Genomic DNA, 27442 nt, shown 5'->3' with positions numbered 1-27442 from the left:
TGGAAGCCAGCTAGACATGTTGTCAACTGCCCTATGAAAGAGGCTCACAGCAAAGAATTCAAAGATGCCTCCATCTAACACAAGCATGTTCAATTCACGGCCGATGGGCCGCATGCCTTGTTTAAATAAATGAGGCATGTGGCCTGCTGGCCGTGAGTTTGACATGCTTGATCTAACAGGATCTGAACTGAATCCTGCCAACAACCACACCTAGTAAGCCAGGAAGTAGATTCTCCTTTAGTGAATCTTCAAATGAGCCCACAATTACAATTCCCTGAGCGATCTTGAGGCAGAGGGCTCAGTTAAGCCGCACCCAGATTTCTGACCCATCCAGACTGTAAAGACAATAAATGTTGCTTTCAGCTGCTAAGTTTTGGGGTAATTTGGAACAATGGAAGAGGTAACTAGAGCAAATTTGGAAGCTGAAAGTGGGATGCTGCCCTAATAAATACCTAATGATGTGGGAGTAGCTTTAGAACTTGGCATTGGGTAGAGGTTGGAAGGATTTTGAGGAGCATGTTAGAGAAGGCCTAAATTGCCCTGAACAGACTGTTAGTATGCTTCCCATGAGGGCTCAAAGGGAAGTGAGGAAAAATGTTTTTGGAAATTGGAGGAAGGAGGACCCTTGTTAAGTAGTAGTAGAAACTTAGCAACACTATCACCTTCAGTAATATGGAAAGTAGGAAATATACTTAATGATATGAATGACCTAGCTAAGATTTCTAAGGAGACAGTGTTGTAGGTGATGCCTATTGTTTCTTTCTTTTTGCTCACAGTAAAATGCAAGAGAAGAGAGAGAATCTAAAGAATTGTTAAAACAAAAAAAGAACCAGTCTCAGTCTCTTAAGATGGCAAAAGATGCTGAAGTGAAGAATGGCTTCCAGGACACTGACACACATGGCCTAAAAATACAGCCAAGGGGTAACTGTAAAACCTTCTATTAAGACCCCAGAAAGATGGAGGGTGGTACCTCACAGTATTAATGTTACACAAAAAGTCCTTTAAAAAGATTAAAAAGATCACAGATGCTCTCAAACAAACAGGCCCTCTAGAAAGCTGGAGGGCATTGTACCTCAATACCTCTGAAGAAGCCCATATTTTCAAAGATTCTTGGATATGGCTTTTATCTAGTGGAATAAACCCCAATGTGATTCACAGGAGGCTGACAAAATTTTTGACAGGAATACGTCAGCAAACACACTGCAAAGTGTACTAACAGGAGCAGCGACTGTAAAAAATGAAAAGAGCCCATTGGACCCACAAAATTCTACTGGCAGGAAGCAGTCTAAGAAAACTACTCAGCTGCAAACACATGCCACATAACATGAAAAAAGAAGGACTCAGAGGCAGGAACCCAGAGCTCAGAGAGCAAAGCCTGGAACCCTAAAGAATTATTCCCAGAACTTGAGGTTTAATCAAAATCACCAAGGTTTGCCCATTTACATTTCAAAATCACTACAGACCAACGACTCCTTTGTGCTTCTCATTTCCCCCCTTGGAACAGGAAAGTCTAGAGCAATTATCCTATTCCTGTTTCATCATTATATTTTGGGTGAGTAAGTGATGTGTGTGTGGATTGAGGTGTGGAGACTAGGCAATTTGTTCCTTTAGTTTACAGGTCTTCAGATTCAGAGGCATGCCTTAGAGATATTGTAGGTTTGGTTCCAGACCACCACAATAAAGCAAATCTTCCTATCTAATAAAAGAGTAATATACAGATTGACCATCACTCCAACACACAAGATGGCTGCCCCATGTGGTCAAAGATGGCTGCCCCCCTGTGGACACAAATGGCCACCACAAGATGGCCAGCAGGGGAGGGCAGTTGGGGATGATCAGGCCAGCAGGGGAGGGCAGTTGGGAGGGACCAGGCCTGCAAGGGAGGGCAGCTGTGGGCGATCAGGCCAGCAGGGGAGGGCAGTTGGGAGGGACCAGGCCTGCAAGGGAGGGCAGTTGGGGGCGATCAAGCCTGCAGGGGAGGGCAGTTAGGGGTGACCAGGCTGGCAGAGGAGTGGAGTTGGGGGCAAACAGGCTGGCAGGGGAGCAGTTAGGCATCCATCAGGCTGGCAGGGGAGTGGTTAGGGGGTGATCAGGTTGGTAGGCAGAAGCGGTTAGGGGCAATCAGGAAGGCAGGCAGGCGAGCAGTTGGCAGCAAGCAGTCCTGGATATGCAAATTAACCCAACCAAGATGGCTGCAACCACGGAGAGAACAGGAGGCTTGGGTTTCCCAGGCAACGGAGAAAGCCAAACTTTCCGCACACCCTGGCAGGCCCAGGCCTCCACTCAAGGCTACAAAGTTTCAATTATAGAAGATAAATAAATCCCAACAAAAATGGCGGCAGCCACAGAGCTGGAGAGAACAGGAGGCTTGAGTTGCCCCCAGCGATGGAGGAAGCCAAGCTCCTGCAGCCCTGGCCTGCCTTGGCCTCCTCCGCTCAAGGATACAAAGTTTCAATTATAGAAGATAAATAAATCCCAACAAAAATGGCTGTGGCCACGAAGCAAGCAGGAGGCTTGGCTCCGCTCAAGGCTACAAAGTTTTAATTATAGAAGATAAATAAATCCCAGATACCAGGGCGTCCGCTTGGGTCACCGGGGGGCATGGCTGGCCTGCAAACCACCACAGGCCCTTCACCCAGGCCACCCCACGCCCCAAGGAAACCCCCACCCTGATCTGGAACACCCTTCCGGGCAAACCAGCTGGCCCCCACTCGTGCCACCAGGCCTCTATCCTATCTAATAAAAGAGTAATATGCAAATTGACCATCACTCCAACACACAAGATGGCTACCCCCATGTGGTCAAAGATGGCTGCCCCCATGTGGACACAAGATGGCCACCACAAGATGGCCAGCAGGTGAGGGTAGTTGGGAGGGACCAGGCCTGAAAGGGAGGGCAGTTGGAGGCAATCAAGACTGCAGGGGAGCCGAAACCGGTTTGGCTCAGTGGATAGAGCGTCGGTCTGCGGACTGAAAGGTCCCAGGTTCGATTCCGGTCAGGGGCATGTACCTTGGTTGTAGGCACATCCCCAGTAGGAGGGGTGCAGGAGGCAGCTGATCGATGTTTCTCTCTCATCGATGCTTCTAACTCTCTATCCCTCTCTCTTCCTCTCTGTAAAAAATCAATAAAATGTATAAAAAAAAAAAAAAAAAAGACTGCAGGGGAGGGCAAGTAGGGGTGACCAGGCCGGCAGAAGAGGGAAGTTGGAGGCAACCAGGCCTGCAGGGAAGGGAAGTTGGGGGGGGGGACCCAGGCCTGCAGGGGAGAGCAGTTTGGGGGGGCCAGGCCTGCAGGGGAGGGCAGTTAGGTGTGATCAGGCCTGCAGGGGCGGGCAGTAAGGGGTGACCAGGCCTGTAGGGGAGGGCAGTAAGGAGTGACAAGGCCTACAGGGGAGGGCAGTTAGGGGCAAACAGGCTGGCAGGGGAGCAGTTAGGCATTCATCAGGCTGGCAGGGGAGTGGTTAGGGGTTGATCAGGCTGGCAGGCAGAAGCGGTTAGGGGCAATCAGGAAGGCAGGCAGGCAACCAGTTGGGAGCCAGCAGTCCTGGATTGTGAGAGGGATGTCCAACTGCCCTTTTAGGCCCGATCCTGGCCTAAAAGGGCAGTCGGACATCCCTCGAGGGGTCCCAGATTGGAGAGGGTGCAGGCTGGGCTGAGGGACACACACTCGCCGTGCATGAATTTCATGCACCGGGCCTCTATTATTGCAATAAAGTGAGTTGCAATCATTTTGCTGGCGGAGGGTTTGACCTTCAATTTAGAAAACAGGCAACATTTTACGAAGCACAATAAAGCAAATCACAATAAAACAAGGTATTCCTGTACTGGAGGATTTGTACTTACTAGTAAGTAACTATACCTGAGTAGCCTCATCTACACTGGATCTGATTTTGATGCAGAGATTCTGGACCCTGAGGTGATGTATAATGAAATGTGACTTTTGGGATCCCTGGAAGGAAAGGAGTGTATTTTGCACAGGGGAAGGACATGAATCATGGAGGATGGAGGTGAGGGCAGAGGACATACTAGCCATCCAAAACCTTATAGGATATCTGGGGGGATGCACACATTAAAAGTTAAAAATTAGTATTTATTAATAATTATAAATTAACCTCATAAATGAACAGTATGAATTAGGTGACAGAGCCATTCAGAGAAAAGAGACTAAAATGACCTAACATACACAGGGACAATAGTCATATTGGAGAGTATTACCAGAGTTAAGATTTGAAAGGGATAAAATTTGAATATGCTGAAGGGGAAGGATTCTCTGGGAAAAAGAATTACATAAGCAAAGATAAAAAGGCAAAACTATACATGTTATGTTTAAATCATGCGGGTCAGTTAGGCTGGAGCAATTAGGCAAGTCTATGAGAACAGGGATCACATCTTACTTAGCATTATATTTCGAGAGCTTAGCACAGTGCCCAATATGTACACAGTAAACATGATTATTTTTTTGAACAAATGTTCAAATTTAGTTTGGAAAAAGAAGTAAAGATCAATCTGCAGCAGAATCATGGAATGCTAGTCTACTGACTTTATCCTACACTGAAGGAGTTGGCAAAGAATTTCGAAATGGCAACCACTAGATGAAAACTATGCTTTGGACAATTAACCTATTGTGAGACACTGGATGTTTCCACTCAGAATTCTCTTTACTGCTTCCAACTCCTGAACACTTCAAGAATAAGATGAAGCAGACACCTAATATTTGTGATTTTAAGTAAGTATTCGTAAAGAACAATGACATAGTTTTATAGTTAGTCATTTAGTTAGTGAGTCGAGTCACATACTCAACAAGGCAAAGGAGCTTTACTATCTTCAATGAATGCAGTAAAAACTTACTGTTTTTTAATGAAAATACGGTCTTTCTTAAAGAGTATATCATTAGTACTCATGATGAAAGTAAAGCAATCTCAAGAAAATAATGGTTCTCAGAACTATAACATAGTATATGACAGGAGTAATGTATGCACTTCTAGGCCTGGTTTCTGAATCTTCTGACACGACACTCTACAATCTCTCCTCCTTTCAAGGAAGATTGGAAGTCGCACACTGAAGATGGCAGCATCACCTTTATAGAAGGAGTGAGACCCTCCAAGCAGCTAAGCTGAGTCCAAACAGGGCATGGAATAGCAACATTTAGTATCACATGTCTAAATCTTGAAAAAATATTTATGCTGTCTATACCACAAGGGAAGCGTAATTCCTTTCTAGTATTTCCTATAAAAGTGTTTTAAGTCCAGATTCAACATTAACATAACATTATCATAGGTCAAAATGATAAACCAAAATTTTACAATGGACTTAATACTAAAATTTAAATGAAACATTTTCATAAACTTCATGAATAGTTGTTTAAAAACTTCCAATAAAAAGCTTCTTTCTTTTAAAATTTTATATTATTTCTGACTTTCTAAATTTACAAGGCAGATTTATAAATTCACCAGTGACTACATGTCCTTCTTAAGGCAAACTGGGACATTTCTTTATGAAATTATCAGTACTATCAAAGTTATCAACTGGCCCTAGCTAGTTTAGGTCAGTGGATAGAGCGTTGGCCTGCAGACTGGAGGGTCCCAGGTTCGATTCCAGTCAAGGGCACATGCTCAGGTTGCAGGCTCAATCCCCAGTAGGGGGCATGCAGGAGGCAAGCCAATCAATGATTCTCTCTTATCACTGATGTTTCTATCTCTCTCTCCCTCTCTCTTCCTCTCTGAAATCAATAAAAATATATATTTTTTAAAAGATTAAAAATAAATAAATTAAAAGTTATCAACTGGGTGTGTATAGTTAATATAACTTCTCTGTGCAAGTTTCTAAAAGGCACAGTAGTTATTTAAGAAAAGAGTTTAAGCATGTACAAACTGCTAAATCTTTGGTGAAACAAAGGAATTTTGAAGTACTGAGAAAATGAGAGAACTAATACTCAACAATTTACTTATCAAGGTATGTTCCCCCAAAAACTAAAATAAGATCCTAAGTTATAGATGTAATCTAAGTATTTAATATGAAATTTTATTAATTAATCACTTATTCCAAACAGTAATTTAAATATAAAACACTAAAATAGCTGTCATGAGTATTCCTACATATTAAACCTAATCAATATGTTTAAATTATGTTATAAGTAAAACCAATCTCAACAAGGTATTTCAAGGAAGCTTTTCTTTCTCTCTCAAAGAGTCAGAAAACTATATATATATTTATATTTTAAAAATATATTTAAAATACATGTGAATATATTTCACATCCTACCTAATAATCCTACCTAATAATAGACAAATATGCAAACTGACCATACCTCCGACACGCCCACAAGCCACGCCCACAAGCCACACCCACCATCCAATCAGAGTGCGTATGCAAATTAACCCAACCAAGATGGCTACAGCCACAGAGAGCAAGGTTTCCTAGGTAACAGAGGAAGCCAAGCTTTCCGCCTGCCCTTGCCAGGCCTAAGCCTTCACTCAAGCTACAAAGTTTCAATTATAGAAGGTAAAGAAATTCAAACAGAAATGGCATCAGAATGGAGCTTGAGAGAGCAGGCCAGGGTTGCCAGCGGCAACAGGGGAAGCAAAGCTTTCCGCACACCCTGGCCGGGCTCACCTGCTTAAGGCAACAAAGTTTCAATTATAACCCCAACACAAATGGCTGCCGCCGCGGAGGGAGCCCCAGGCTTGGCTCCGCTCCAGGCTACAAAGTTTCAATTGTAGAAGGAAAATAAATTCCAGATACCAGGGCCTCCGCTTGGGTTGCCAGGAAGCGTGGCCAGCCTGCAAACCACCACAGGCCCCTCACTCAGGCCACCCCATGCCCCAAGGGAACCCCATCCTGATCAGGGACACCCTTCAGGGCAAACCAGTTGGCCCCCACCCCTGTACCAGGCCTCTATCCTACCTAATAAAATGGTAATATATAAATTACCATCACTCCGCTACGCCCAGGATTGGGCCAGAGGGAGGCGCAGGGGGCAGGACTCGGGGTGGCCGGGATAGCTGATTGGGCCGGCGGGACGCTGAGCTCGCATCGCCAGTGGCGGCTCGAGCTCAGCGTCTGCGCCATGGCTGTGCTGTGGAACAGAAGGGGCCTCTGGGGCAGCGAGCTCACGTCCCGCTGCGGACTATCAAAAGCGGGGGAGCTGGGTGCCTGTCCGCTCCGGCACCAGGCCTTTCGGAAGCCTCCGCCCCGCCGGAGGCTTCCGAAAGGCCTGGTGCACCATCGGACAGGCACCCAGCTCCACTGCAATCGAAAGCGAAATCGTGTAGGGGACCCTACACGTGCATGATTCAATCATGCACTGGGCCTCTAGTATATGTATAAAATTCTTTAAAATCATAAATATTCAAATAGCAAAATAGAATATACTTACAATCTAATTTTGGTAACTTAGAAGGAAATCAAAATTGTATACTATAACAAAATCTTTTATCTAAAAACAAACTACCTAAGTACCTATTCTCTCACTAGATCTCCTCCAGTGCCAGAACAGTGGGGAATATTTGTTGAATCAATGAATAAACTAGTTTCTTTTTTATTAGAAGGCATAAATACTTAATAATTGTGATTCAAGCAACTTTAATAATAGTATATACTACTCATTAATTACCTTACACTCATTACTCACTACTAGAAAATACTGGGTGGGATAAAAGTAAGTTTAACAGTCATAGTATGGGAAATAATACAATAATTAATAATAAAAAAAAAAACACCAAGAATAAACTGTGCTTCGTGTAGTCACAACTGTAAACCTCCTTTTGCCCCACACTGTGTGTTGAATAAATCAATAAATATAATTGTAGTGGATGCTGTGACTCATCATCCCGAACCCCTTTGTAACCAAAGAGCTTATTTTCTTAACTGTTAGGAGTAATGCTGGCAGACAGCCCTCAGCTGTCAGCCTTCTTAGGGGCTCAAATAGCCTTTTTGGCCCAAGATTACACTCATTTCTGAGGCAGCTTGCATCTAATTGAGGCAGGATAATAAGCAGCTAGGAAAATTCCTGGGCAAGTAGAATGTGGAAACTGAGACAAGATCACTAAATAAGGCCAAACAAATTAACCAATTTATAGCCAGCTAGTGAATCAACAAGACCTTATTTTCCCTAACCAAGGGCACTTGAGAACAAATGGTTGATACCTCTCCTCTCTGACCAGAGAATAAATAGCTTATATCACCCTGATCAGGGAGATAGAACACAGAGACCCAAATTAATGCTATTTGTCCCACCCAAACCCAAGGATGGATGAAGTCAGAGAAACAAATATCAAAAACTCGATTACAGCCGAAACCAGTTTGGCTCAGTGGATAGAGCATCGGCCTGCGGACTCAAGGGTCCCAGGTTAGATTCCGGTCAAGGGCATGTACCTTGGTTGCGGGCACATCCCCAGGGGGGGTTGTGCAAGAGGCAGCCGATCGATGTTTCTCTCTCATCGATGTTTCTAACTCTCTATCCCTCTCTCTTCCCCTCTGTAAAAAAAAAAAAATCAATAAAATATATTTAAAAAAATGTAAACATTACAAAAATATGTATAACCATCCCCCCAGAGATAGTCTCTGATAATCTTTGATACATATTCCTCCAGATGTTCTTCTATGAATATGTAAACATTAAAAACATTTTAAAAAACACACACACACAAAAAAACTCGATTACAGGCAGTCAGACCCAAGATAAAAGTAAAGGAGTGAAGCTGATCAGAAAATAATCCCAAACTCCACTATACACTCATTTTGATGTATCAGCATATTTAAAACGCACCTGGAAAGCTAATGAATATTCTGCTGAAACCCTTCCCTAAGATTTTGGCCCCCAGAAGAGAAATAAAAATCCTCAAGAGAAAGGATGCTGGGCAGGCACTCTTTGGAGCACATCCATGCCCCTTCTCAGGCATGAATTTTTTACTTCTTTTCTCCTAAACTCTAAGGGTCCCCACGAGACTTGCAACCATGGGAGCAGCAGGTAGCAGAAGCTCGTCCTAAGCTTACCACCTGAACCTGTCTCTAAGCCCCCTTTTTCTCTGATTTTCCAGTGAACTAATGGCAGCTCTGTCTTATCTCACTTCTGTCACTGTGCCTTTTACTTCCCAGTGAGCTATTAGTAGCCCTGTCTTGGGGCTCACTTTCTAGGGAGCCAAAGCAGAGCATCACGTAGGCTCTCTCCTGTTGCTTCTTCTACCCTTAAGTCCTTCCCTTTGTTCCACTGTCCCCAGCTTCAATAAATGTACTCTCAAAATCACCTGGATTCATATGTGAAATCTTTCCTGCAGGTAGTCAATAACCCACACACTATAGGCCCGCCTGAGGTAGACCTGCTCTGGGTTCAGTCCCCATCCGGTCACATAATAATTGGGGATATAAAGGTCCAGCTCTCCTTACCCCAACTTGAGACATTTATGAGGATCACCCCAGCTTCAGAGCTCATTCCTGGCGTTTTTGAGACTGCATCACAGTCCAACTTCCATGGAAATTGGGCTTCCTTCATGGCATTGAAGGCCTCCCTAGTAAATTGCTATACTCTAATTTTCATCTGAGAGTCTGCTTTCAAGAAACCCCATCTAAGACAAAAGATGATCTAGGTCTGATCCAGATTTAAATCTCCCAAGGAAAGGTACTTAACTTCATAGTAAAGTCAGTAGATATAAAAGGCTTTACAAAGACTAAGGAATAATAAACTCTTTTATCCCTACAATTGTTTCCTTATTTCAGCTACTTTAAGTAATCAAAAGACCTAGAATATTTTGAGGACTGCCTTTGTGCATCTGTTTTAGTATCATGTAAACTATCAATGACAAACTGTACCAAGTGCAATTATTATATAACTTAAAAGAAAGCAAAATTTAAAAATTAATGAATTTAGTATAAACATGGTATAAACACGGCACTGCAGAGATCCGTGTTCTTATCATGGGTGTTAATTAAATCTGACTTGATAAAGAATTGCTTTACCATTAAAAGCTACTCAATACATTAAGTACAATACTTTTTAAAAAATCTTCATCTGAGGATATGCTTATTGATTTTAGAAGGAAGGAAGGAAGGAAGGGAAGGAGGGAGGGAGGGAGGGAGGGAGGGAGGGAGGGAGGGAGGGAGGGAGGGAGGGGGGGAGGGAGGGGGGGACGAAGGAAGATAGATTAATGTGAGAGAGAAACATCAATGGTTCCCTCCCATATGCACCCCATCCAGGGATGGAATCCACAGTCTAGGTATGTGCCCTGACCAGGAATCAAACCCCCAACTTTTTTGGTGCATGGGATGATGCTCCAACCAACTGACAGACCCAGGCAGGGCTTAAGTACAATACTTATGCAATGCTTATGAAAAAGTCATTGTTAAATTATGAAAAGTTACAAATTATCAGAACTATTCAAGGCACAGCTGAGTAAAAAATAAATGAATAAGTAACAAAACTATTTGCTTTATATGGATATAGCTCTATTGGACTTAAGCTATTTTGGGTTTAAGTAATACCTTAACTTTGTAATAATGGTTGATGAAGTACAACTATTAAATTGAGGCTCAATAATTATTTCAAGAATGTAAGCACTCATTTCCTAAGATTTAAAAAAACATGTTTTTATTAATTTTAGAGAGAGAGGAAGGGAGAGGAGAGAGAGAAACAGCTATCAGTTGCCATTCATACAGGATAGAACCTGCAACTTGGGCATGTGTCCTGACTGCACAGGATGATACTCAACTAACTGAGCCACATGGCTAGGGCAAGATTTTTTAAACTGTAAGACTATTTGTCAATCTGCTACACAGGTTGGCTATCACTAGCCATGCTTTTCTAGTATCACCTAATAATTCATGCTCACTACTAAAATCTGGAAGTTTTGCCAAAGTGTACAGATCCCAATACTCAGCTTTCCTATAAAAGTTAAATGATTTGTCTATATATGGAAAATGTTTCAGCCTACACTCCCTGGAAAATGGCCCAAAAGGCATTTAATTCTATCTATATATATTTTAGAAAACATGCCTAAACTTGAATCATCTGTTATGTGGAAATTTAAGAGGCATGCTGAGTGACAAATTACCATCACGACCTTTGCCATATTTCTTCAACATATTCTCTTCTTTCAACAAAATGAATCAACTAAGTAATATTATTTGTCCACAGAGACATGTTTTGAGAGTCACGAGATGATATTTAATCAAAGAAAACTGAAAATAGCAGGGTACTGAAAGGACCTGGTGCCAATACTAACACACATAAAATATTTTAGTCAGAATTAGTAACTTATTACTAAGTTACTATAATTAGATTCCACACAAATATTTCATTAACTTATTTAATCCTTATCTTTCCCTATCATAACATAAAAGCAACCACTCACAACCCATCTTTATCTTTAACACTGCTTTTATTTATTTGTGCTTTCCTCTAAATATCTCCTGCACATATTTCCTTACTGCTGGTTTCTTTTTATAAGAAAATTCATTAAAAATCAGAATCATTATTACCTTCATGTATAACAGCATAATATTCAATTTCTTGCCCAAATTAAATAGCTTATAAGTCATTTTATTTTATGGTTTTAAAAGATGGTTACTCTGTAATTAATCATTTAGAGGGCCAGCTTCCTAATGGCAGATCCTTTAATGACAGAGAAACATAGTCATCTCTTAAAATTTACATTATGTGGAAAGTCTGAGAAGTATTAGGACGTTGTCATCTTACCATGAATACTTCCTAATGTAATATCCCCAGCAGCAGAAGATAGAAATGATGATTCTGTGTAAAGATACTTGGCTTTCAGCAAACCATCTTCAGTAGATATATTAACAGAACTTCCCTGCAGTTTATCTATGGTCACAGTCTAGTAAGAGAAAGACTCAAATCAGTTCATTATAAAACAAATACCAGTAAAAAGCCAAAATGGTATCTACAGAAGTAGTAGGTAACTACATAAAAAGTTAGTACCCAATCACTTTATTGGCTTTGATTTCCTAACTCTATCAGTTACAAGATTAAGAGTGACAGTGTACTCTTTGTAGAATGTGAAATAGACCCATTATATTCATTTATTTAGATCTTCTTTAATTTATCTTAATGTTTTACATTTTCTATGTAGTTTTTCATATTTGGTTATATTTATTCCTATTTGATATTTCTAAGTTCTACTATAAAAGATATTTTAAATTTCATTTGACCTTATTTGGCTTTTTTATTTGACCTTAAACCCAACAACGTCACTAAACTAATTTTAATAATCTATCTGAATTAAAAACATGTTTTTACATGCATAATTATATTATCTACAAGTGACAGTTTAATTCAGTGGTGAATAGACGTCATGGGATAGCAAGAATTCTCATCTTATTCCTGTTCTCAGAGGGAAAGCTTTCAACATTGCATCAAGTAGAATGTTTGCTATAGATACCTTTTTGATCTCTTTTATCAGATTAAATAAGTCCTCTTATACTTCAGATTTGTTTTGTTGCTATTGAAATCATAATGGATTTTGAATTTTAGCACATACTTTATCTGATTTTATTAGACTATCATGATTTTTCTCATTTTGTTGTTTAATGCAGTGAATGCACTATTATTTTTAGAATTTTTCCACTTTACATCTAATAAGGCAGTGGCTTTCCACTGAACAAAATGGAAGGAATTTTGTATTTATCCCTAAGTTTCCCTAGCAAAATGTGGTATGCATTTATGTCTCACATATTGTGAACAATATAAAATGAAGATAGCTAGTATGGAATTACAAATCATCTTTGTAGTATTTTAAACAAATATTTTTAAGCATAAAATGAATGTTAATATAAAATTGTTAATATAGAAACTGAGATCACCAGGAAGGCTTGCCAGTTTTGCCCAGGGTCAAATTAAAGTATACATTGGGTTGTTTAAAGAAAGAACATCATTGTTTTTCAACACATGGGCATCAGTGTAACCTGCTCCTAATATATCCTTCAAAAACTGTTAAGCATTCAAAATATTTTTAATAAGAATTGAGTTTCAAGAATACTAAAATTTGAGAAGACAAATACAAATATGAAAGGAGAAAGAAAAGTACCCTGCGGTTCTTATCGGAAATAAATTAGAATCACTTGGCCCTCTGGATTTGAAATACACAGCTTTCTTTTTCTTTCTTTCTTTTATTGTTTAAAGTATTACAAATAATAGTACATATGTCTCCTTTGTTTTCCCAATTGACCTTCCCCCAACTTCCCCTACCCCCTAACTCGCCCCCCTCCCCCCGCACATGTCCTCACCGCCCTCCCAGTGTCTTGCGTCTACTGGTTAGGTTTATATGCATGCATACAAGTCCTTTGGTTGAACTCTTACCTCCCCACCCCAACCCAGCCATCCAGCTGTAGTTTGACTGTGTTCGATGCTTCTCTGCCTCTGTATCTATTTTTGTTCATCAGTTTATAATTTTTTTATTATCCATAAATAAATAAGATCGTGTGGTATTTTTCTTTCACTGACTGGTTTATTTCACTTAGCATAATGCTCTCCAGTTCCATCCATTCTGCTGCAAATGGTAAGAATTCCTTCTTTTTTATAGCAGCATAGTATTCCATTGTGTAGATGTACCACAGTTTTCTAATCCACTCATCTGCTGATGGGCATTTAGGCTGTTTCCAAATCTTAGCTATTGTAAATTGTGCTGCTATGAACATAGGGGTGCATATATCCTTTCTGATTGGTGTTTCTGTTTTCTTGGGATATATTCCTAGAAGTGGTATTACTGGGTCAAATGGCAGTTCCATTTTTAATTTTTTTGAGGAAATGCCATACTGTTCTCCACAGTGGCTGCACCAGTCTGCATTCCCACCAGCAGCGCACGAGGGTTCCTTTTTCTCCACATCCTCTTCAGCACTTGTCGGTCGTTGATTTGTTGATGATAGCCATTCTGACAGGTGTGAGATGGTACCTCATTGTTGTTTTGATTTGCATCTCTTGGATGATTAGTGACTGTGAGCATGTTTTCATATGTCTCTTGGCCTTCTGTATGTCCTCTTACAAAAAGTGTCTATTTAGGTCCTTTGCCCATTTTTTGATTGGGTTATCTTCCTTTTGTTAAGTTGTATGAGTTCCCTGTAAATGTTGGAGATTAAACCCTTATCGGAGATAACATTGCAAATATATTCTCCCATGCAGTGGACTTTCTTGTTGTTTTGCTGATGGTTTCTTTTGCTGTGCAGAAGCTTTTTATTTTTTTGTAGTCCCATGTGTTTATTTTCTCCTTGGTTTCCATTGCCCTAGGAGCTGTATCGTTAAATACATTGCTATGACAAATGTCTGCTATTTTGCTGCCTATGGCTTCTTCTAAGATTTTTATGGTTTCCCATTCTATGTTTAAGTCCTTTATCCATTTTGAGTTTATTTTTATTTATGGTGTAAGTTGGTGGTCTAGTTTCCTTTTTTTGCAAGTATCTGTCCAGTTTTCCCAACACCATTTATTGAAGAGACTGTCTTGATTCCATTGTATGGTCTTGCCTCCTTTGTCAAATATTAATTGAGCATAATGGCTTGTGTCAGCTTCTGGGTTCTCTGTTCTGTTCCATTGGTCTATATGTCTGTTCTTGTGCCAGTGCACGCAGTTTTGAGAACAATGGCTTTGTAGTATAGCTTGATATCTGGTATTATGATCCCTCCAACATTGTTCTTCTTTTTCTATAGCTTTTTTTTTAATGGACTTTTATACTAGAGGCCTGGTGCATAAAATTTGTGTACTCGGGAGGGTCTCTTAGCCCGGCCTGTACCCTCTCGCAGTCTGGAAGCCCTTAGGGGATGTCTGACAGTCAGACATCCTTAGTGCTGCCACAGAGGCGGAAGAGGCTCCCGCCACAGCTGCTGTGCTCACCAGCCGTGAGCCCAGCTCAGGGCTTCTGGCTGAGCAGCACTTCCCCTGTGGGAGCACACTGACCACCAGGGGGCAGCTCCTGAATTGAGTGCCTGGCCCCTGGTGGTCAGTTCACGTCATAGCGACCAGTTATTCCGCCATTCGGTCTATTTGCATATTAGCCTTTTATTATATAGGATAATACACACCCAACTGCTTTTTACCTACTACAGTTTGTTCTAAGCTAATTTTGATTTCACAGAAATTTTTACTTTAAATTTAGTTTCAATAATTCTATCAACCAAAGATAGATATATTCAAATTTGTGAGAATACAATGTTTGGCATTCTTCAGTGTTATAGTAAAGGTATACAATTCCTGAAAAATTTATCTTTTACCTACAAAGTTTCTTCATGAAACGTTGCCTTATGCATGGTTTTAAATTTTCCAAGTTTCCACAAAGTAGATAGCAAGTAGGAATACTCCAGCTTTTTACAGATACAGAAGCTGTTTTAGGGAACACCAAAAGATAAATAGATAAACATTGAGAGAATATTTGAAGCTTAATTGAACTGGCAAAGAGGCACTTTTGATTAGATTCTCTCCACAACCAAATAGCCTTTAAGAGACTCTATGAATATTTGGAAAATGCCAAGGATTTACTTTGTTCATTAAACAGGAACTAGAAATATATCCTCCACTGCCCCACCAAAGCAAATGAAAGCAAATGAAAGTACACTTCCCCCACCAGAATATAGTAATTTTAACTGATTATTCTATACAATTAATTTCAAACAAATTCAAAATTCACTAATATAATGCACTATATCAGGTAATAACTAGAACAATTAAACTTAGGACACCACCGTTTACAGCAAAATATTGAGGCTCTGATTTACAGTTATTGATGGTAATGAAACAAATCATAAGTTGACTCTTTGAATTAAACTATATAGCTTGCTTGTTAATAGAAAATACCTATTTAAAGAGAAAAAATAGATCCCAAAATCAATACCTTCCTGACAGAGATATTACTATAATTAATTTTCTTTTCTAAGAAAATGAGGAAAACTTTTCATAAGTTTAGTTATCATAGATCAACATTACATGTAATGAAAACCAAGTTTTAAAGAAGCACTGTAGCTTTGTAGTCCAATCTACAAAGAGAGGTCAACTAACAACCATGTCATTAATTTATCCACCAATCATATGAATTTCTATCTTCTCTGTACCAAAATTAGGGTACTGAAATTAATGATATAATTTAAAAACAGCAACTCCATATAAAATAACATGTAAAGAATGCTGTTAAGTATTTTTAGAGCTCATTTGATTCTCATAATCTTGTTGACTGGGAAAACAAATAATAACATCTCTGTTTTACGAATAATGAAGTCTCAATAAAGTTAACTGGTAGATCCAGGACTGGTCAAGTTGTCTTTGTTAAATGTGTTTCATTTACCTTTATCACCATCATTATAATAAACACTATTTTATCATTAGCTACCTGCCAGACATCATTTTAAGTACTTTATCTGTATTAACTCATTTAATCCTCATAACAACCCTCAGAATGAAGTACATTACTATTATTCCATTTTCCAGAAAAAGTGGATATGTAGAGATAAGTAATTTATCTGAAGTTAAAGAGCTTAGTAAGTAGCTGAACCAGAATTGAAACCCAAGTAGTTTTGTTCTTAATTCTGTGCTCTTAACCAATTCACAATGCCGCTTCTCAAATATGCAAAGTACATGTCTGTGAAAGTAGTATATTAAAAGTTAACATCTTACCTTATAATAGAGAAACATGCAAATTGACCGCACCTCCGCTATGCCCATGATTGGGCCTGCGAGAGGCTGGGGGCGGGACTCCAGGTGGCCTTTCCGGCTGTTGAGAAGACCAAGATGGCGGCGCCCAATCCTCTTATTCCCGGGGGTCCCGAGTGGCGATCGCCACCTGGGGGGGCGTGGCCGGGCCCAGCCAGCAGCCTCCCGGGGTGATCCAGGCGGCGATCGCCACCCGGGGGGGCATGGCCGGGCCCAGCCAGCAGCCTCCCGGGGGTCCCCGGTATGGATCGCCATTCGGGGGGCGTGGCCGGGCCCAGCCAGCAGCCTCCCGGGGTGATCCAGGCGGCGATCGCCACCCGGGGGGGCGTGGCCGGGCATAGCCAGCAGCCTCCCGGGGGTCCCCGGCTGGATCGCGACCCGGGGGGGCGTGGCCGGGCACAGCCAGCAGCCTCCCGGGGGTCCCTGGTGCGGATCGCCACCGGGGGGGCGTGGCCGGGCACAGCCAGCAGCCTCCCGGGGGTCCCCAGTGCGGATCGCCACCCGGGGGGCGTGGCCGGGCACAGCCAGCAGCCTCCCGGGGGTCCCCGGCTGGAGCGCGACCCGGGGGGGCGTGGCCGGGCACAGCCAGCAGCCTCCCGGGGGGGCGTGGCCGGGCACAGCCAGCAGCCTCCCGGGGGGGGCGTGGCCGGGCACAGCCAGCAGCCTCCCGGGGGTCCCCGGTGCGGATCGCGACCCGGGGGGGCGTGGCCGGGCACAGCCAGCAGCCTCCCGGGGGTCCCCGGCTGGATCGCGACCTGGGGGGGCGTGGCCGGGCACAGCCAGCAGCCTCCCGGGGGGGGCGTGGCCGGGCACAGCCAGCAGCCTCCCGGGGGGGCGTGGCCGGGCACAGCCAGCAGCCTCCCGGGGGGGCGTGGCCGGGCACAGCCAGCAGCCTCCCGGGGGGGCGTGGCCGGGCACAGCCAGCAGCCTCCCGGGAGGGCGTGGCCGGGCACAGCCAGCAGCCTCCCGGGGGTCCCCGGCTGGATCGCGACCTGGGGGGGCGTGGCCGGGCACAAACAGCAGCCTCCCCGGGGACCCGGTGAAGATCGTGACGGGGGGGCGTGGCCGGGCATAGCCAGAAGCCTCCCGGGGGTCCCGGGGCGGATCGTGATCTGGGGGGGCGTGGCCGGGCACAGCCAGGCGCCTCCGGGGCGGGGGTCCCCGGGTGATCGCCACCCTGGCCTAAATGGCTGGTGCTGAGAGGGATCAATGGGGCCAGTGGAAGGAGCAGGTGGTAGTTGACCACCGAGGCCATCTGCAGCAGCCGGATGCAGAGCTGGGGTCCACGTTCTCCAGGTTGGCCTCCGTGGGGCCTGTGTCGCACCCATAGTAGCCGAGTGGGCATGCTGGCATAGTAGCCCCAGCATGAGGCCAGCTTCCCAAGCCAGGCTGCGGAGGGAGGGAGGGCCTCTGGGCTGGGAGCACTCCCCCACCCCAGTGGACAGGGCACAGAGAGCGAGCAGCAGAGAGCTACTAGGGGTGGTGGGTGTGGTGGCCTGGCTTCCAAGAGGCTGGCTTCAGCTGCTGTGGCCTGCGCTGAGGTGGCTGGTGGTGGGGGCAACTGCGTGGGCGCATCCGAGGCTGGGGCACTGGGAGACGTGGGACTGCAGCCCAGAAAGCGAGGCTCCGGAGGACCTGGTCACCGACCCCCGGCATTGAAGCCGCCTCCTACAAGATGTATCCTAGCCTAGGTGTGTGGGAAGCAGGTTCAGGAACCTCTCCCTTTGCGGCGCCAGAGCCCAGGCCTGCCAGCGCCCCAGAGGAGACCCCCACCAGGATCGGGGGCTTGACCAGTCTCTAAACCAGGGTGGCCATTAGCCCAGGCCTGCCAGCACCCCAGAGGAGACCCCCACCAGGATCGGGGACGTGACCGGCCTCCAAACCTCCAAACCGCCAGTGACCCTAACCCAGGCCTGCCAGCGCCCCAGAGGAGATCCCCACCAGGATCGGGGGCGTGACCAGCCTCTAAACTGCCCGCAGCCCTAGCCCAGGCATGCCAGCACCCCAGAGGAGACCCCTGCCAGGATTGGGGTCATGGCCAGCCTTCCAACTGTGGCGGCCCCTAGCCCAAGGAGGCCTCCTGGCCGAGGACGCCTGAGTCTGTTCTTGACCTAGGGCCGGGCTCTCCCCGCAAGGGACTCAGAAGCCGCCAGAGTCTAACTGCCAGTCTCTGGGAGTGCATCCACTGTCCACTAAAAAGTAGGGCCATCAAACCATTCAGTCTCGGTGCAGGCACAGGTCCATGGCCGACGGGGTGGAGGCCAGACCAAAACAAAACAGCAGAAACACCCTGCCCACCTGGGCGGGTACTGCTGTAGTCCACGTGGCCTGGGCAGTGTAGAAAGCGCTACCTTCTCCCAGGTCCTGTGCTGGCACCGCCGCCTTGCTCACCCTCAAGCCCCCCTGAGTCCTGACAGCAAAGTGTGTGGGGCATTCTGCAGGAGTTGTGCCGTTCTGGGTGCTTTTGCCCAAAGACACACTTTGGGATGAATTCAGAGCCACATCTCATTTCCCATGAGACTGGAAGAACCATGTAAAAGGATTTTGACAAAAGCTTTCCACATCTCTGTTTATTCTTTTGAATCCATAAAACGACCTTAAAAAAAGCATCCGGGCCACCTAAGAAAGAATGCACTTTCTGGCCAGAGCACGCAGGATTCTTTTGCCCAACAGGTTAAAGGGAGCAGAGCTGGCACAGTGGGAATGGCCCTGGTGCCCTATGAGGAGACCGGGGGAATGGGGTTGCCGAAATTCCATAAGCCTCTTGCCACCTTCTCCTTTGCAAACCACACCATCCAGATCCACCAGGACTGGAGGCAACTGGGAATCACAGCCGTGATTTGGGACATGGTGAGCAAATCTTGAGGGGCCTATGAAAACATCTGCAATTGATTATAAGACTGGTCTTTATTTAAAAAGAAATAAAAGAACAGCTTTGTTGAGATATAACCCATATACTGTACATGTCACCTAAAGTGTACAATGAACTGGTTTTTTAAAGTAAATTCAGAGTGGTACAACCATCACCATGCTCAATTTTTAAATATCTTCATGACCCATCCCCTCCAGTGATTCTACCCATTGGAATCACTTTCCTGATCATCTTCCCCAAAATAGATTGCACTTTAAAGGTGGGTAAAGGAAAGTTGAGGGAAGTTAAAACACTGCACAAAGGATATTGTAAGATGACAAAGCCCAAAGTGAAGATCATGTCTTTTCTTTAAAAAATATATATTTTTAAAATTTCAGAAAGGGAAAGGGAGAGAGAGATAGAAACATCAATGATAAGAATCACTGATCAGCCGAAACCGGTTTGGCTCAGTGGATAGAGCGTCGGTCTGCGGACTGGAAGGTCCCAGGTTCGATTCCGGTTAAGGGCATGTACATTGGTTGCTAGCACATATCCCGGTGGGGGGTGTGCAGGAAGCAGCTGGTCGATGTTTCTCTCTCATCCATGTTTCTAGCTCTCTATCCCTCTCCCTTCCTCTCTGTGAAAAATCAATAAAATATATTTAAAAAAAAAAAAAGAATCACTGATCAGCTGCCGCCCACAGGCCCCCTACTGGGGATTGAGCCTGAAACCCAGGCATGTGTGCCCCTGATCAGAATCAAACCTGGACTCTTCAGTCCACAGGCCGATGCTCTCTCCATTAAGCCAAACTGACAAGGGCCATGTGTTTTCTTCAAGTTCTGCGTGGTTGTAATGGTCCCCAAATCTATACTAATAAAAGGGTAATATGCTAATTAGAGTGGTTGTCTTCTGGACATCTTTCCAGACAAAGCCGCAGTGGCTACAAAGGCCAAGGCTCAGGCAGCCATAACCAGCTGCAGTGGCAGCAGCATTGGGGTTATGGGGGTGGTGCCTCCAGAGGGAGGCCAGACTGGGGGCCAAGGCACAGGCAGTTTGGGGTGATCAGGCTGATAGGGGAGGGCAAGGTAGGGGCAATCAGGCTGGCAGGAGATCAAGGTAGGGGCGAACAGGCAGGCAGGCAGTGGGGTTAGGGACAATCAGGCAGGCAGGCAGGTGAGTGGTTAGGAGCCAGCGGTTCCGGATTGTGAGAGGGATGTCCGACTGCTGGAAGTTGGACATCCCCTGAGGGGTCCCAGATTGAAGAGGGTGCAGATTGGGCTGAGGGGCACACCCCCCCCACGCCCCCCAGTGCACGAATTTCGTGCACTGGGCCTCTAGTATTTCATAAGCATTTATTTTATATAAAACTCCTTAAACTTAGAAATATGCTTTAAAATGAACACTATAAGTCAAAAAGAAATATCTAGACTGATTCAACACAAAACTCAAGCTAGAAAACAAAATAGTATAATAGAAAGTAGGACTAAATGAATATGCAATAAACCATGCAAGTTGAAAGAAAGAAATAATGAGTGGAAACAGTAGCCAAAATATTCAAAATAGCAAATAATTAAGAGATAATTTAAATTCTTCTTTGAGCCGAAATAGGTTTGGCTCAGTGGATAGAGCGTCGGTCTGCGGACTAAAGGGTCCCAGGTTCGATTCTGGTCAAGGGCATGTACCTTGGTTGTGGGCACATCCCCGGTGGGGGGTGTACAGGAGGCAGCTGGTCGATGTTTCTCTCTCATTGATGTTTCTAGCTCTCTATCCCTCTCCCTTCCTCTCTGTAAAAAATCAATAAAATATATTTTTAAAAAAACACACACAAAAAACACTGCTTTAAAAAAATAAATAAATAAATAAATTCTTCTTTGATACTTATATTTGAATGTCAGTATGTAATATTCTGGTAATTTAGATCATTTCAGATAGCATGAGCTTTCATTTAAAGGACAGAGTCTGAAGGAACTATAAAGTTGTACAATTTCCCTTTTGTACCTGTAAGACCACAGCAATTTGAGAGATGAAACTAAATGCCATCTCAAAAGAGCTGCTACGTAAGGCAAGGCAGTGTCTTTCAATACTAGTTTACTTTAAAGAATAAATGTAAATGTTTGGGTTTAAAGTCTCTCACAGGTTAAAGACAGAAATTAAAAGTGACAACAGTAGAAACAGTGTTATAATCTACCATGCTTAATTATGCTAACAGTAATCTACGTATAAGATATATTCACAACTCCTCCCTACCAATTATCCTATATAAAAGGCTAATATGCAAATTGTCCCCTCAGGAGTTCGACCAACTGTGAGTTTGACCACTTACTATGACGTGCATTGACCACCAGGGGACGGCGCGAAACGAAGGAAGGCCCTGGCCAGCAGCCAGCAGCTGGGGGAAGGAAGGCCCTGGCCAGCAGCCGGCAGCTGGGGGAAGGAAGGCCCTGGCCAGCAGCCGGCAGCTGGGGGAAGGAAGGCCCTGGCCAGCAGCCGGCAGCTGGGGGAAGGAAGGCCCTGGCCAGCAGCCGGCAGCTGGGGGAAGGAAGGCCCCGATCGGCCCTGATCACTGGCCAGGCCTAGAGACCCTACCCGTGCATGAATTTCGTGCATCGGGCCTCTAGTCTGAGAATAAAACTGAGTATGGATTTTAACAATTGTATAACAAAAGAGCCTTGCAAACTGTGTAAGTGCAGAACAAAAGGTGATTTATATGTTTCTCAAAGATTTAAAACTTTATCATGTTTATAAATTTTATGACAATTCATACTTCAAAATTATACCTTTACTCTTAATACTATGTTAAATCACAGAAAGCAACAAAAGTTGATTAAAAAATAACAACCAAAATCCATATGGCTAATAAAAATTTTTGAGAACAGTAATGCTATGCTATCTAGTGGTGCCATCTTGTGGAAAATACTGAAGAAAGTTGAATTTTGAAAATCATCCTTCAATTGCCTAAAAGCAAAGTAAACAGGTTTTGGAAAAATACTCAAATAAACCTAACACATAAGAATTTAATCCCAGTTATGGTGGTATTATTTAATAATCCATTTTAATCCATGATCATAAAAATCTCTTCAGAACTAGAATAAAATATGAGTATTTAAAGATATTATTGATTCTAAATAAGGAACTAAATAACTGTCAAAAAATTAAATCACAAACTAAAATTTAAATTTCATAACATTTAATCACCTTAATTTGAAATTTGAATTTACTAATGAATTAAAATACAGTAAAAGAGAATGTTATGCCACAAATTTGGTAGAACCTACCCACTGTTTGAGCCAACTTGATGTAAAGCTGAAATTACTTTAAAAAAAAGTGTCAATCTTACACTTTTATCTGATGCATGAATATCTATATTTCCATAAATTGTTCCCAGACAGATCACTTTGCCTCCTTTAGTTTGAACACGTAATTTTTGACTCTGAAAGACAAATACAAAAATACATAGAGAAAAAGAGAGAATAAATTTGACTTATACTAATAAGATTTCTATCATGTTACACATTTCTTTTTAAATAATAAAGCAGAAAAGAGGAACCAGGAATTAAATAGAAATGCACTGTTTGGAATAATAACATCAAGTAAAAAGGAATGTCAACTGCTTTAAGGAGATTAAATAAGCCATGTGGATTCAAAGGGGAAAAAGAGCTACCTGGGCATTCCAGTAGCTTCACTGAAAAAGAACTTGGGAATCAAAGACCACTCACGGGCTAACAACACATAAATGATGAGGAGGATGACAACAATAACCACTGCTACTCTTCATTGTTATTAATATTCGTCATTATTAATAAGAACATTTAGCACTTATCTGGCAATTCTTTGCATCAAAATACAATGTTCACTACTTTACATTAATTATCATTTAATCCTCACAACAACTCAGAGAAATAGGTACCATATTTTCCCCATTTTACAGGAGAAATCCAAGAATCAGAAAAGTTAAATAATTGTATCAGGTGACATGGTTAGAAAAAAATAAAACCTTAACAGAATTAAGTTCTATATAATTTCAAAACTCACACTCTTATGGCTGGGTTCATCTGAAGGTTATACTGTATTTACACTTAGTATAACAGCCCACTGACTGTTAAACTTTATAGCATAGCACTCAGAAACTGGAATTAAGTGAAAATTCCTCTAAGCACAAATAAAACAGCAGTCACAAATTGCCTCCTCTGCCAGATTAAAAACAAAAAACAAAAAGAGTGAGAGAGAGTGTGTGTAATTTGATGTCACATTTGTCAACTGTGGCAGAAACTACTACTGGTCCACAAAAATCCACTTTCCTCCCCAAAGTAATAGAGGAGTATAGCTGGGCTCATGAAGAGATTGTCGCTTACGTGTTGCTAAATTCTTGATAAGAGAATATAAGTGCAATTTCCAGGCTTGTGCTTTTAGAAGAGTTGATGTGTTTTCTCCATGCTCTGCCCCTTCCACCAGATGAGTGTGGGTTATAAGAAGGCTCTAAGAGATGGTAGAGCCAGAAGATGGAAGGAACCTAGAATCACTGAATACAAAAAAGCCACCCACGCTTTTGGACACAAGTGAGAAATAAATTATAGTTGTATATGAACCAGTAGATGTTTGGTCTATTTATTAGAGTAGCTTCTTTACCTTAATCATTTACATATGTCTTCATTTCTGCCACAATTATAAAGAGAAATATATAGGTAAATATGCCCTAGCCAGCATGGCTCAGTGGTTGCAGCATCTGTCTGCACACCTAGGGGTCCTGGGTTCAATTCTGACCCAGGGCGCATACCTGAGTTGCAGGTTTGATTCCCTGGCCCCATTGGGGCACATGCGCAAGGCAACCAATTGATGTGTCTTAGCACATCAATGTTTCTATCTGTCTCTCTCCCAGTCCTTTATACTCTCTCTAAAAATCAACAGAAAAAATATCCTCTGGTGAGGATTAACAACAAAAAAGAATAGGTAAATAGTAGAGAAAAAAAAATAGCAAAAGCAAACTCACCAATATGACCAGCAATAGAGTGCCTAAAACATAGGGAGTAAAAAAAATGCAAAACCACCACTTACCTTGTGGTTGCTTTATTCAGGCGGGGGGGGGGGGGGGGGGGGGGGGGGGGGGGGGGGAATTGTAAAACCTTAGACCAGAAATTATTATTTTTTTTAAATTTAGTGAAAAGGGCAAAATGAATCATTCTTACAAGTTTTTCTATATTATAGCATAATAGACTACTTCATGTCCATATGAGTCTGAAGTCAAGTGGCATATAATATAGTCTTTATCAAGCAGATAATTTATGAACATTAGAAAATAGTATCTCCAAAACAACTAATATTTTAAATCAAGAGTTTTTAACCAAGCCTACACTGAATTTCTAGAGTCAGTGAAACTTATGAAATTGTAAGCAAAATTTCATATATATGTGTATTTTTTTTTCTGAGACAATCATCACATTTTCAAAGAGGTGAAGGCTCAAAAACGTTGGGCTAGTCTTATAATTTAAAGCTTATTTAATTCCCCTCCAAAAATGTGAAGCAGATTATAAAAATTTTAAAAATATTTAAAACAAAATAGGTAAAATAAATGTTTATATCATTAACTATTTAGTATAAGATCAATATTATACTGCACTTAAACAATGCAAATGTGTGGCATTCAATGAGTTAAGGGTCTACTGCCTAAAATATTTTCTTAGTTATACTCTAAGAATGCTGAATAAATGTAGTATTGCCATACATTTTGCTTGGACAATAAAGAAAAGTGGAAATATTATGAGCTTGGAAATCAGAAAGACCCAAGTTCAAATCTCAGCTCAATTTATCAGCTATGTAAACCTAAATGAGTTCCTCAATCTCTTAGTGCCTCATAATTTCTTCCTTGATGAAAAGGAGATAACTCAAGGATTAACCTAATATTCTTTAAATGTACTATTAGTTTCATTGTAGAATTCAAAATGAAATCTAAAAGGAATATGAGGAAAAAACCTTCAAAGCTGCTACAACCTCTATACTTTCAGAACAGAACTGACTTCAATGGAAATTTTTTGCAAGTAATTTGAGTGATAAATAAATTATACTTAATATTCATAATAAATGATATTCAGAATAGCAGCTTTAGTCTGATACTGCAGTGCATAGTTTAAGGTGTGTGTTTTTTAAATAATGATGACACAAAATTATAAATATGCTTATACCTTAACAGACTGTAAGATGCTAGTCCCCTGCTCAGTTTCAATTTTGCAATTATCACACTCAATATTTTGGACTTTTATACAGCCAGACCCTGAAGACTTGATATTCAAATCTAGAAATGAAAAAAGAAAATACAAGTTAGTACGATGGTTAATGGGCTCCAAAGCGTTTTAATACCCCCTAGAAATCCAGGTCCTCAGTTAAGTTCACAATATTACTGAACCCTGGAGAGAGCACAGTTGTCAGCAGTCTCTCTCTCTAAAGGTAAGGGGCCTCCACCATGGCAACAGGACCAAATGTAATACCTTTTTCTGCCAGTTCTTATTAAAAGAGCAGTTATTTCTGTTAGCCAATGTCATCTAAAGAGAGAAAGTAATGTGGAAGGGAAGTGAAGGAGGCCTTAAACTCCAAATCTTAAAGGAACTCCTGGGAAAGATCATAGAAGCTTCTTTCCCAATGAGAAAACACACACACACAGTTCTAGTAAGAATACAGCAAGTTAACAAGTCATTATGATAAACTAGATAAGTCAGTTAGCCTACTCTTCCTTATATTCATGAAATTTCAAAAATTTGTTCCCAAATTAAAAGCATTTTTCAGTAGTGTGGATTAGCATATATGATCATGACTTACTATTTCAAAATCTTATCTCTAATCTTTTGTATCTAAAAGAGAGGATATTAGCATGCAGCTACATTACCAGGTATTTTCAGTAATAAAAAAATGGGAACAACTTGGAAAAACCTAGTAATATGCTGTATTAAAATCTCAAAATTGTGGATAAATAACAGTATTATCCAAAGAAAATTGGAAAATAAAAAGTCACAGGTGCCACTCTTGGCTATTAATTTAAGATGTAATCGTGGTTATCTCTGTACAAAAAATAAACACTGATATTTAATACCTAATTCAAAAAAATATTGATGATTTCCCTTAAACTAGATTAGCGAAATAAGCACTATGTTGCCCCAAACACAAAATACTGGGGTTATGATACCACAATTTCAATAGTTATAGCATAAAAAATCAATTTCTACAGTTGTGTATATTGCAGTCTTTACTCTTTAAAGGCTTAAAATAACAGCAATATTTTGGTTGGGATTAATCTAAAATATATAATAAGACAATTTTACCTCCTACTTCCATGGATGCAAACATAACTGCAAATTTTTTACTCAGTTGTGTTACAACCTAAGGCTTGATCTAAGGCAGCGGTTGATAGGGAAAAAAGGAAACAGTTTTCACTTCACTAGGTAGGTAGAGTTCGGGCTAGACACTGAACGGCAGTAATGCTACTCTTACCCATTCTAGACCAAATGGGTCTAGACAAATTGGAGGAACAAGTATGAAAAAAATTGAATCATGTTGATTTAAGGGGCCCATGCAATCGACATATGGAAACAGTCCATTGGAAATGGGGTTCTCGCTCTAAAAAGAGGAATCAACAAATCATGAGGTTTGGGATCACCAACACAGGTAAGTTCCATTTTTATCTGTGCTGACATAAAATTTTGTGTGTCTCTATTTCAATACCCAAGTCTATTTTGTACTACGATCTGCCCCACCCCAGACTGTTACATTTTGAGGTCAAGGGTCTCTTATTCATCTAAGCTAGTTAGAAGAAGGTGAGAAGTAATAAAGCATAGTGGTTCAGCAGACGCCCACCAGTTAAAATCCGCATTCCACCACTTTTGTATCCGAGAGCGGACAGGCATATTTCTTGATCTGACCCCACTAGAATATAATACATTTCATGAAGGCATGCAATTTTTCCTATT

At 42.0% G+C, this 27442-nt stretch overlaps 1 protein-coding gene across 2 annotated transcripts in view; it reads right to left on the bottom strand.

The window, feature by feature from the left end:
• The window catches only part of FAM185A (family with sequence similarity 185 member A), a 55117-nt gene that overhangs the window by 26244 nt on the left and 1431 nt on the right, over nt 1-27442 (bottom strand). For both annotated transcript variants that reach the window (XM_008151317.3, XM_054726387.1), the window contains exons 2-4: nt 25667-25776; nt 22828-22920; nt 11689-11827 (exon numbers count right to left, since the gene is read on the bottom strand). In XM_008151317.3, coding sequence (XP_008149539.2) covers nt 11689-11827; nt 22828-22920; nt 25667-25776 — 342 coding nt within the window. The remainder of the gene's footprint in view (nt 1-11688; nt 11828-22827; nt 22921-25666; nt 25777-27442) is intronic.

The sequence above is a fragment of the Eptesicus fuscus genome, chromosome 14 (assembly GCF_027574615.1).
Source record: "Eptesicus fuscus isolate TK198812 chromosome 14, DD_ASM_mEF_20220401, whole genome shotgun sequence".
In the NCBI taxonomy this organism is placed as follows: Eukaryota; Metazoa; Chordata; class Mammalia; order Chiroptera; family Vespertilionidae; genus Eptesicus; species Eptesicus fuscus.
This window is presented reverse-complemented; position numbering and strand designations above follow the sequence as displayed.